This window comes from Benincasa hispida, unplaced genomic scaffold (assembly GCF_027475165.1).
Source record: "Benincasa hispida cultivar pf3 unplaced genomic scaffold, pf3_genome.v1.1 HicScf381, whole genome shotgun sequence".
Lineage (NCBI taxonomy): Eukaryota > Viridiplantae > Streptophyta > Magnoliopsida > Cucurbitales > Cucurbitaceae > Benincasa > Benincasa hispida.
In genome coordinates, this window is record NW_028326472.1 from 88805 (window position 1) to 102166 (window position 13362).

The window sequence follows — 13362 nt, forward strand, 5'->3', positions numbered from 1 at the left end:
ACCAGACCACGAAATGAATAGACTTTCTATGTAACATCATTACTAGAAGAGACTTACATTTCACTAGAATAACCGTAGGAGAGTTGACCTTAATCCTGAATGAGCTGTATACTCTTGTTTATTAGAGTAGTTCTTTGATATGTAGGGGTGAGAGTGGCTATGATAACCGACTCAAGAAGCTTACCATTTTGAGGATTTGTCTTATTAGAAAACTGGGAATACAGCTACACAAGATGGAATTCACTCTTTCCCATTCCTTGGTAAAGTAGATAAATTGCTCCTTTAATAGCTAGTTCCAGGTCTTGAATAATGAGGCCTCAACCTCTTACTGGCCCGAGAGGTGTTAGTTTATAGTTGGACTATAAACTGTTTGTTCATTAGAGGAATCAATGGTACATAAGGAGCTAGATGTGACTACAGGGGTGAAACGGTTTTTTGACCCAGATGTAGTTATGAGTATTTGTGAAGGGTCATCGCTATGTTGATTGGTTATATCCATAGACACGAAAATAATTCTACAGTGCAAAGAGTGCAGCTATCGATCTTTAGTGGAGTGCCCGGTAGTTAATGAATATTGATTAATTAGATTAAAGGAGTTTAATCAATTAATCTCATATCATTGTAGCTTATAATCTGTAGATCCATAACGTCCCCTCAAAATCTCCAAAGGACATACAATAGGAATGATTTGAATTATTCAAATCAATTGATGGAATAACATATAAATGAGATTAATATGAAATGATTAATTATAGATTTGATCTATAATCAAGAGAGAAATATTTGAATCTAATTCAAATAATGATTTTTTATGAATCTGATTCATAAAGAAATAGTTAATTGGGAGAGATGTACACAAATAAGCATATGGTGTTTATTTAATTAATTAGATTTAATATATGTGGTTATTTATTATGTTTGCTGATTAATCAAATAAATGTTATTTGATTAATTGAGCCCTAAGGGCAAAAATGGAAATACTTAGAGAAGGGGTAAACTTTTCTCCATATAAATTATTTCTTTTGCCAAATTAAAAATAAGGGATTCCTTGTGAAGACCTATCCTCCAAATTCTCACAAAAGTGTGTCAAACACTTTCTCCTCTCCACCATTCCTCCCCCAAAGGTTAGAGACCACTCTTCTACCTTGGATTCTAAGAGAACATCGAGGTTTCTCTTATGGTATCGTTCATCGTTCGTTGGAGATATGTTGGGGAGAAAAAGCTTGGGATTTTCGTGAAGTTAAAGGGATCTACAAAGGTATAAAACTGTTCTTCTTCACTTTTCTTTTTATTAAAACACACGTTGAATGTATAAACATGATTTATCCTCTGTTATGTTTCTTTTCTTTTCTTTTTTTGTTTTTTTTTTCATATTAACGAAAAAATCGAAATGCAAGATGTTCACAGGCTTCCACTCGGGTTTCGATCCCTTCACATGTATGTGTACAAGCCAATTTTAATTCAAAGCTCAAGAACCAATTTTAGATTTAGTCAAGCTTCTCCAGTTTTCCCTTCTCTAGCATCATGCACCAATCATCAAGTATCAAAACATTTAAGAAAGTAATATGTCATCTAAGATACCTGAAATAACTTGCTAAAGGGGTCCCGAAACATGCATTCGTTACCTAGGGGCATTAGCTTTCACACATTCACTACAGGGACTCTTATCCAGTCTTTTTTCGAGCGTCCTAACTGATCACAACAAAGGCAATTCTTCTTACCGCTATCATGCATACACATTACAAGTTTATATTATGCATAATTATGTTTTTTAGCAAGCAAATAAGATCTTTTCTTTTCCCTTAGTATCACATTACAAGATAACTATCCAACTTGTGGGGCTTTTCGAGGTGACAACCAATTTGACTCAAATTAACTCATCATTTAGTTAAAGGTTCTAAATTAAAGTGACTATGTTCTTAAAATATAAGGGACTCCAAAGGGGACTTAAACAAATCATAACTCAAGAATATGTTGTCCTATTTCCATGGCAGATCATCTAACATGCATGGATATAACCAATCAACTTAAACAAATCATAACTCAACAACTTTTCTTACTCAAAAATCAGAAAAAATTACTATAAATTTTAGGTTATTAAAATTAACATGCATAACATCCATAATTTCCTAATTAACATACATAGTAGGATAAGAACGACTCAAACATAAAAGTACATAGTACGCCTCCAGCCCCAAACTTAAAGTGATGCATTGTCCCCAATGCATGAAAAAGAATAATCCAATTACCCAAAGAAAGTGATACAAGTTTGGTAGCATGGAAGAGTCCATCAAATAGGTTGGTTGAATGATTACTTTGTGTTGCTAAGACTTCTGTGAGAGAGACTAAAAAAAATATTACAATTGTCATGGAGGACAACCTAAGAAAAAATAAACGAAATAATTGAAGTAATATAAAGCAATAAAACTTGTGTTATCTCCCAAGAAGTGCTAGATTTAATGTCTCAAGTTTGATGAAAAGTGAGATTTATGTCAAGACACATAAAAATTTTCTCAATTTTTAGGGCCCTTCTTGTTTGCATCAATGTAACCTACTAAGTCTAGTAGGCTTACCCTTTTCTCACCTGACAACAGAGAAATATTTTTTTGTTATTTTTCATAAGTCGGAAGGAAAAAAAAAGACTCAAAATTAGAAAAAGTATAAAAATGTCAACAAGGCTCATGAGAAAACACAGAAAGAAATATTAAAAATAGGAGGACTCTCTAAGGATGTAGAGTTCAACTTTTTGGGCTCCAACTTCAATCACTTGAATGTCTTCTTCAACAATGGGTACAATCATTTCCTTAAATAACTACTTTGCACTGTGGTGGTATACAACAGTGTTGTAGTGGTGTAGACCTCATGTGTCTCATGGGTGTATTTCATGGCACAACGCCAACCTAGCATTGCGACACTGCGCAACTACAAAATGCCTATGTTTCTAGAACAAGCGTCGAGGAAGCACTATGCAAGCATCACGATGTTAACATGTTTTAGGGAACACCTCGATTGTTCTCTTCTTTTCTTGTCTACTTGATACACTTGGTCTGGGCTTGTCTTGATTATCCACTATTGGACTATTTTAACTCGTTTTTGCTCCAAATATTGTCCTTTTGCATAATTCTTGACAATCACTAAAAAACAACATCAAATCTATTAAAAACATATGAAATCCTTTCCAAATAAGAGGCAAACAAAACATTTTTGTCGTGCATTTCAATAAGCATAAGAGAGCACATTAAAAATTGAATGGAAAAATATTGGAGATTGATCTCAGACTCCAAAAGAATCAACTCCTCACCTCAAGAATTTTAGAAAGTTGGACTCCCAAATTTCCTAAATTCTGTCTTTAGATGCCTTTTAACAAAATGTAAATAAGGATTAAAAATATGATCATAATAAGATTAATTACATAACATTGACATATTGAAATAATAGCATAGTAAAAATGCTTCAGAAGTATAATGATTAAATGCAACAATAAAAATAGTTAAATATCAATACACATTTAAATATGAAATACAAAATAAGCATATAAAATGAAATAGAACAAAATATCATATTAGTAGTTGCTCGTTCATAAATTTAGTTGATCACCTGTTAGTTTTGCTACACTACACGACACGAGTTATGACTGAAGTTGAAGCAGACATGGTCGATGTTCAGTCGACTTCATAAGTGATTCAACATACCATAAAGAAATAACTTCCAACTCAAACATAGAATGTTCTTCTCCAAGGCATGAGTCAAAGAAAATGTCATGTGTATTTAATGCAAGACCCATCGATAAGGGAAGGCTACGACATGAAGGAAGGCGAAGAAGTCCATTCAATTTTTGTTTCACCTTCGCCCTCCAGTGAACTCGCCTTAGGCGGGGCCGATTAATATAATATTAATTCACAAAACATAAAAGAAATAGAACACAAATTAAAAATTATAATAACTATTATTATAATGAAAAAAGAAATTTAAATTTTGATGGTAGCCATTACAAGCTCTCACATATACAGTACACATACGAGGTGTTTGTCTCACCAAATTGAGTTGAATATACCAATTCAATGTTTGGTCAACTTAAATGTCGGTGGATTTGAGTCAGTATATTTTACCAATTTACCCTAACTCTCTATTCTTCAAATATTTTTAATGGCTCCATGCATTTGCCACTATCGAAGACTATCGTTGTCACACTTTGAGAACTAACTCTGAACTCCTCCAATGCCAACTCCGACGACTAACTCCGGGCTCCGAAAACCACCTCCAATGACAACTCTGATGACCAACTCTGAGCTCTGGCAACCTTCACAAGACTAACTCCGACAACCAATTATAGGCTCTAACAACCACCTCCAATGACAACTCGGGTGACCCAACTTCGAATCAGACCACCTTCGTGTGACCAACTTTGATGACCAATTTTAGGCTCTGATAACTAGGGATATTCAAATGACCAGACAACCCAAACAACTCGGACTACCTGACCAAAACTATAATGGCTGGGTTGGGTTAGTTTTATTTTTGGCTTGGGATGGGTTGAATTTTTTCTGTTTTTGTTGGGTTTGGTTGGGTCTAGAGTTCAATTATAAAAAAAATTGGGTTGACCCAACCCAACCCGAATTATATATAGTTTGTTTATTTTAGAATTGATGAATTTGTGAATTCTTTATGTTTTTCTTTTAAAAATGTTTGTTTTTGTGTAAAGTTTGTAATACATATTATAGATATTTGGTACGTAAGAATTGAGTTTTATGAGATTTTAATTATTAAATATATATTATAGTTAAATTTAAGTATTTTAAATTAAGAAGAAAACAAATAATAACCCAACAACGCAACCCATGGATTGGAGATAATGTTTGTGTCATTTGGGTTGATAACTTGACAAACTAAAATTTTTGAGGTTGTCCAAAAAATGTCATAACCCAACCCAACCCAACTCATGTACACCCCTACTAGCAACTACATTCAACAACAAACTCCGATGACCAACTCTAACAACCATCTTCGTAAGCTTCGACAACCAATTCTGACTATAAACTTTGACGAAAATCACCTTTGATGACCACCTCCGAGTGAGCAACTCTGACAACGAACTAAGGGCTTCGAAAACCACCTCCGACGACAAATTCCAACAACGAACACCAATACCATCTGACCAACATCAGGCTTCGACAAGCACGTCTGACTACAAACTCTGGCAAAAATCATCTTTGATGATCAACTTCGACGAGCACCTTAGCATGATCAACTCCGGGCTCCATAAAGCACCTCTAACGATAAATCCTGACAACCAACTACAACACCACCTTCGTGAAACTAACTACAAGCTCCGATAACCACCTTCGACTAAAAAATTCAACAAAAATCATCTTCGATTATCAATTTCGACAACGGCTTTCAACTATTACAAGACTGGTGACTGTTAAAGTATGTTGTAGGGTTGTTGATTATATAAATAATAGTATTTTGTCTACATTAACTGCAATATTTATACGTAAAAATTTAAAAATTTAATTAATTGAATTCACATATCAAATGAGTGTTTGAAATATTTAGATGAAAATACGTATGTAGTTAAGAAATATGTAACATAAAACCAAAAAAAAAAAACCATAAAATAAAGATTTTTTTCCTATAAAAATTTGTGAAAATTGAAGATTTCTTCTCTAATGATCCTCCAAATTTGGAGAATCTGAAAGTGAAATTGTTGAACAAATGTGGTGACATTCCATTGGCCGCTAAGATGATAAGGGGATTCAATTCAAAAATTGATGACAAAATAAAATATACAGAACAACAACAGGAATAAGAAGAAAAAGAAAGATGATAATAAAATTCATAGAAAAAATTACGTACCAAAAGTTTTGACTTCTTTTTGGTTTCTCATTTTATTTTACCATATTTCTATAAGAAATGTGATGAGTTAATTATTGTTCATTACCCAAGAAAGAAACAACAACAACAACAACAAAAAAAAAAAAGAAAAAGAAAGAAAAGCTTTAAAATTGAAATGAAAAAAATGTCGTCTATATTTTATTCAAACAAAGATGATATAAATATTGATTAAAAAAGTTTGAAAACAAAAATAGTAATCATAAATTGAGATTATTTAGAATCTAAAAAACTACCCCAGATACTCCAGATATATGAACTCAACTCTACAATTCAAACATATATATATGAACGCAGACCAAATAATTCTGCACTCCAAGTACAGATATATAAACTTCACAGACATATAAACTCTAAACATCGTATATCAATTCGGCGTCCCAAAAAGTCCCATAATGATAATAATAAATAAATATAATAATAATAATAAAGTAAGAAAAAGTAGATGATGTGATGGCTGTCGTCAAATCACATAATCTTTTTCTTTGTTTTTTATAGTAATAATAAGAATAAACTGAAACTAATAAATAATATAAATTTTAAAAGAAATAAATCTAAAAGAAATGCATATAGAAATAGACAACAGATCACATGACATTATGAGAGAAAATAAAAAAAAAAAAGTATATATATAAAGAAAGAATAACAAAATAAATAGCCAACTAATAATACCTCTTCTTTCTTTTATCTATAGGTGTTTAAGAGGAGTAAAGACTTGAAATCTGGAAAACAAACATCGTCTGTTGCCTGAGGTACAGATTCTTGGGATAAAATCCTACAAAGTTCAATTTCCAATTAAGTTAGACCTTTTATGGTGTTCTGAAATTTTTAAGATTTTAGGACATTGAGAGATCACTATTTTTCTCATTTCTATCTCTAGAATTTTTTTTCTTTCGATGTAAATCTCTAGCTTTTTCTTGTCTACTAAATGACATAATGGCCACCCAATTTATAGAAAATTCAAACTCTTCAATTAGGAGAAAATCAATAACATCATATTTAAAATGAATAAAAGAAAGAATTAATTCAACATTATGTGATTGATTTGAAATATGTTTGACAAAATTAGTTTTTTTCCAAATTTGTTTTGATACAAATATTCCATGACTTATTTGACCATTCAAATTGTATTCTCCCTCACAATATATTTTATTTCACTTTATTTAATGAAACAAAACAAAATATTTCAATGTTAATTATTCAAAACTTTTTTATTTTTTTGTTTGTTTTATATTTAAAAGCTAGCAGCAAATTCTTAATTATGACAATGACACGAAATTAACATAATTAAACCGGACAAAAATAGGTCGCTGCGAATTACATAAACTACACCCTATTTCATCTCTCTCTCAATATATACAAGTACCTTTGCCAAAAACCGAATCAACTCAACAAAAATATTCAATCGTTCCCCAACTACTATCATTAGAATAAGACATATGTTACCAACATGGAATGTCCTAAATTTTCTCCCCCTTTGTTATTGTTTAGGCTAACATTAACTTTACATGGCACTAAACCTGTTTTGACCAAAAGCTATCCAAAGTTTACCGTTAAACCCTCCTATTATAGAAACGCCATTTCTCAGATTGAGCCCTCTAGCCCAACACAAGGATATAATGAGAAATTTAGGGTTGCAATTCAAATTCTTTTTATATTTTTGGATTTACTAATTTGTATTTTGTAGATAATTTAGATACTATTTTCGAAATCTTTTCGACTACGTAATCCAACACCTTGCAAATTTTGAAAACATGTTTTTTTTTTCCATATTTTTAATGTATCCAAAATTTAAATTTTAAATTTTAGAATGCAAAATTATACTAAAAAAATGTTAGGAATATAGCATGCTATAAGCTCAACTATTTGTTATTAACTTCAAATATGTATTTAAAAATATATGATATTACAAAATAATAATTATGCAAAAATTAATTTTAACATTAAACATGTTCAATAATACTTTAAAATCACTCTAAATAACATTAAACATGTTCAATATTTAATGGCTGCTAAACCATATAACCCATTTATGGTTTTCAAGTATGTTATAAAAAAAAAATCACAGATAGAGAAAATGTCAAACTATTTACAAAAATAACAAAAAACAATACTGATAAACATATTGTTTTTTTTTTTTGTGTAAATAGTTTCCTATATTTTTCTATTTTTTAAAATCCCCCCTATTACCAAACACATTTAAAACAACTATTTAAATTATAATAAAACTTCCGAATATGCTATTAAATATATATCTGAAAACGTGAAATGCAATTCTACTTTTATTTGAATCCTTTGTTTTTAAATTATTATTATTGTATTCCCTATCAAACATTCTCTTAATCTTTTCAATAAATCTTAATAGTAGTCCTCTCAATAATATAATTATTTTTTATCCAACTTTCCAAAATAATAATGATATTCATTCTAGAAAACGAAAATTTATGTGTTTAGCTCATATCGGAACGACACTAGTAAGGTTACATTTTCTTGAACCTTACTAATATAATGCAACAAGAGTTATTTTTACTAATCTTATATTTACTCTTGTTACTAATATAATGCAACAAAAGTTATTTTTACTGTTTTTAAATTTATGTGTTTAGCTCATATCGGAACGACACTAGTAAGGTTACACTTTATTACAAACATGGGGTAAGGAATATTGTAATAACTAACCTTTGGGTCGAAGATGCTATGCTTTAACGAATTAAGTTATGTTCAAGATTGATATAAGGTTACATTGGGTGTTGCCAATATTTTTAAGGATGTTGTGGGAGTTGTTTTCTAACATATTTGTCATCTTGTCCTTTGGATTACACTTCAGGATATTCCTGCAAATCTTGTTCCAAATGGAATGATGTTTCTTCAAATGCTAATTATGTAAAATATATTTTTCTTATATAGAAAATTATGGGTGATTATTCTCATCATTTTGTTTCCTTTTCTGAGTTGTGCAGAGTATGTTTTAGAGTTGTTCTCTTTTTAGTTATCCATATTTCCGAGGATATTATACTCATTTTAGTCTTAGCCACTATAAAGAATATTTGAGTCGTTATTGTGTTGGTTTCGAAAAAACACAAGGGTGTCAATCTTACGATTGTGAAGTAGTTTGTGCTACTATTGATGTTTCTTTAGATCTTGGTAAATCATTTACTACGTTTTGAGAAGAGATTCTCTAACTTAAAGGGAGTCTAAGTTTCTCGAGTGAAATGGTCTACATTAGAAGTTCGAAAGATAGAAGTTGAGAGGAAATCTCACATTTAGGGGAGCTGAGTTTCATTGAGAGGGAGTCTAATACTTAATGGGAGCTTAAGTAATCGCTTGGTAATACTTTCAAACTTAGGGGAGCTTAAGTTTTATTGAGAGGGTCTCCCACTTCTATAACCCAGCTTGTTGCAATGTCACATACTTTGGGAATGTATGCCTAGTGGAAAGATCTTTATTATATAAAGAGTTAAACGATTACAACGAAGTACTTATATGATAGACTCCATCGTTAGCATCTCACGTAAAGCCTATTCTTCAGTTTCAACACTAGGTCCCTCCTAAGTTTTAGCTCCTCTCACTTCCGCTTGCAAGTTTCTCCCAAGCTTTTAATGAGATCCCCCTAATATAACATCAACTACTCATCCTGAGTTCTCACTCACTCCCTAAGTGATTTACTATATTCATACACAATCAACCTAGTCTAAATAACTACTAGCAATATTCTTAAGAACATAGTACAAAAAGTTCACAAACAGTACATAAGGGTTGAGGTTTAGACCGGCTCTAAAACCTTAAAACACACACTTCTTTTCAAAGGAGCTAACTTAAAAATAAACCCGACCATTAATATATATGATACAACCTTCAGAAGATATTCAAAGAAATAAATTATTTTATGCAACAATAAGAAAACAAGTCAATGAATATGTGGTGCACGCTTCAACCGATGAAGGAAAAATCGTTAGGTAGAGAATCTACAAGATATAAAATATTTTATTGGACATAGTACATGTTACAAAATATGTTACTCAAGTTTTGTCTGTAATAAATCAATGAATATACCACCATACTAACATTTGTGTGTTTTTCATATATATTTTAGTTATATTATCAATTTTTTTAGGGATATAATGAAGATGTTTATTTATCTCCATGCCAATGTTGAACCATTAACATATGAAATTGTTGCAGAGGCAAGAGTTTAAAACCTAAATTCAAACATAATATTATTCTATTATTAGTAATATACATATATAAATTGAATTACTTATGAGAAATTATTGAGAATTTCGTTGGTGCTCCACTATTATTAGGCCTTTGCTCTGTCTTCCAAAATAACCACCTAAAATGGAACCATGCTCATCTCTCTTCTCTGTATAAAAACTCTTTGCTAAGCCAAACCGAAAACACACCAAATCTTGAAATCCAAAACATTCAACTATTCCTACAACTATCTTAAAAATATGGCATTTTCCAACATTATCTCTGCCCTTTGTTTGTTGGGGCTAACCCTAACCCTAATCCTAGCTTCCATTGCCCCCGTCATGGCCGAAAGCTACCCTAAGAACTACATTGCCGCCCACAATGCCATCCGTGCAGAGGTTGGTGTCGAGCCCGTCCATTGGAACACTACCTTAGCAGCGTACGCTCAAAATTATGCTAACACGAAGATTGCCACTTGTCAGATGGAACACTCTGGAGGACCTTATGGTGAAAACCTAGCAGAGGGATACGAAATAATGACAGCAGAGACAGCAGTGAGTCTCTGGGCCGATGAGAGAAAACATTATGACTACAATTCTAATACGTGTGTCAATGACTCTAGCCATTGTCTTCATTATACACAGTTGGTATGGAGGAACACCAAATCTATTGGTTGTGCCCAAGTGAAATGTCAGAACAATTGGGTTTTTCTGATTTGTAACTATTATCCTCCTGGCAACTATATAGGCCAACGTCCATATTAAAAGTAGATAATCATTAAAAGGTTTGTTGATTGGGTATTTAATAAGAAAAAAAAAAACAAAAAACAAAATTTAAGACAGATTTTTTGTTATACAATTTTTTTTTTTATCATACAATTTGTATTAGAATTATATTTTAATTTGAATGTTGAACACATGGACATATGAATAAGTATATACGGCCGAAAGAACTATATTAACCCAACACATCCGATATCTCATTTGTATTGAGTTGTGGTTTAAATAAATTAAAACTTTGTATGGATCCAATTCATTGAATCACCAGTTTGGATTGAATTGGATTAGCCTATGTTTTATTTTTAAATTTCAAGTGTATTTTTTTTCTTACTATTCAAATTATACATATTTTAATTCTAACTTTATTTAATTTCATAATTCCTTTTTATTACTTATTCTCCAATAACTCTTAAAATTTTAAAATTTTAAGCATTTGTGAAATGTAAATTTTCAAATAAATATGGAAATTGAGTTGCAAATTTTAATCTAATGATTGAAAATAGATATGTAAATATATTTATATACATATATATATATAGACACATATATAGATACATATTAACATTTTAAATTTTCTTAATACAAAAATTTGAATTTATGACTGGAACAAGCCAAACAATCCAGCCGAAATATTTTATAGTTGAGATAGGTTAAGTTGGATTTCTAATTAAATAAGGGTTGTAATTTAGTTTGAAAAATTGACAACCCTAACTAACAATTGTGTTGAGTCTAACATGTGTTTCAGATTGGTATACTTAAAGTATAGTATTGACATTTCAATTATATATCAGTATTAATTTAAATGTATTTCAAGTATATCATTTAGAATATCAATAAAATATCATCATTCCTTCAAAAAGTTGTACTAAATATTACATTGGCGTATCATTAGTTTACAGTCATCGCACATTGATTAAAAAATAATGTAAAATATAGCATTGATGTATCAATAGTATATCAATAGTACTCACTAAAATTTGATTTCAAGTAAATCAGTAATGTACATTTAATGTATCAACACTCATTCAATTTTCAAGTATACTATTACAGCATCTGTGGTTTATCACAACTTATTCAAAATTCATTTAAAGTAAAATATTGATGTGTAAAAATTGTTAAATCTCTAATTGATGCAAAATAAGCTAATGGATTATGATAAATTCAATTATATCAATATTTATACTATCCCTCTAGGCTTGAAGATTTATAAAATGCTAAACAATGGTAATCAATACTAAATGGGAGAGGAAAGGACGTTGAAGGGGTTCGAACATGACTACCTGCTCTATACCAAACTAAATAACTAATTGACCTAGCAGCATAAGTTTATGGGTTATGATATATTTACAGTTAATCGCAATGGACAACACTTTTAGGGATAATAAGAATGTGTATGGCAACATCTTTAAAGAATTGCAAACATAGCAAAATCTATCAACAATAGATTCTATTGCTAATACATTCCTACCCGCGATATGGCCTATTGTTGATAGACTCGGATAACTCAATTTAAATTTTGCTATATCTATATCTATATATATATATATATATATATTGCATTGTACTATATTTGCTTATATTGTAGACTTGATTGCTGTATTTTCAACTACCTCGATATTTATTTATATCTTTACTTATATTAATTTCAAAAGAAATTTTGCAAGGTTGTTAATTGATCGCTTATGTCTACAGTTTAGGGATGTTGACAGTAGGTGGAGACCGAACCACTAGAAATTCTCTAGGACTGAGTTACGTGCATGGAATTATATTTCTTATTTACATTTTTAATGGCAAATTTTTAAAAGTAGAAAAAGAAGGTATACTATTTACATAAAATAGTAAAATTTTAATTTTCTTTGATAGAGACTGATACAAGTCTATCAGTGTCTATCAGTGATACAAATTGATAGAAGTCTATCGTTGATAGACGTCGATAGAAGTTTATGGGTGTATATCAGGGTTTTATTTTTTTATTTTTTTGCTATTTTTGTAAATAGTTTGAAAATTTTTTTATGTGTAAAAAATTTTCTTTTTTAAATCTCTATTAAATATAATATTTTTCTTTAAAAATATATATTAATTACTTAATTCCTTATGGGAAATACCTGTTTAAATGGTCAATTGTTCATTAAAGAAAGAAGAATTATAAAAAAATAAAAATTCTAACTAAAAGTAATCAAAGTTCAAGAATTTTAAGAACTTCTCTCCTATGACATTTGTTCATGGTGTTTGGTATATATGGCATTATAATGAGAAATGTTAGTGAGTTCAAATTTTGAGAATTGAGATCATGTTTGAGATGTGTTTAATGTTGAAAAGGTTGAAATCTTAATTTTATTGATTGTTGGATGGAAATATGGATAAGATGTTGATTCGGGCGGATATTTCTTGGAAAATTGTAAAACTAAAAAATTCTAACATAAATTTAAATTGGTAAATAAACATTTTATGATTATTAAACAAGTTAACATGTATGTTATTTATATTATATTTACAT

At 30.3% G+C, this 13362-nt stretch overlaps 1 protein-coding gene across 1 annotated transcript; it reads left to right on the forward strand.

The window, feature by feature from the left end:
• Positions 1-10346: 10346 nt before the first annotated feature.
• Positions 10347-10850, forward strand: LOC150030267 (basic form of pathogenesis-related protein 1-like). Its single transcript, XM_090309888.1, has one exon. It carries the CDS (start codon positions 10347-10349, stop codon positions 10848-10850), a length of 504 nt encoding a protein of 167 aa, XP_090166014.1.
• The last annotated feature ends 2512 nt before the right edge of the window (positions 10851-13362 follow it).

Excerpts from the sequence above, each read along its gene's own strand:
- LOC150030267 (XM_090309888.1), top strand. The coding sequence starts at position 10,347 with ATGGCATTTTCCAACATTATCTCTGCCCTTTGTTTGTTGGGGCTAACC.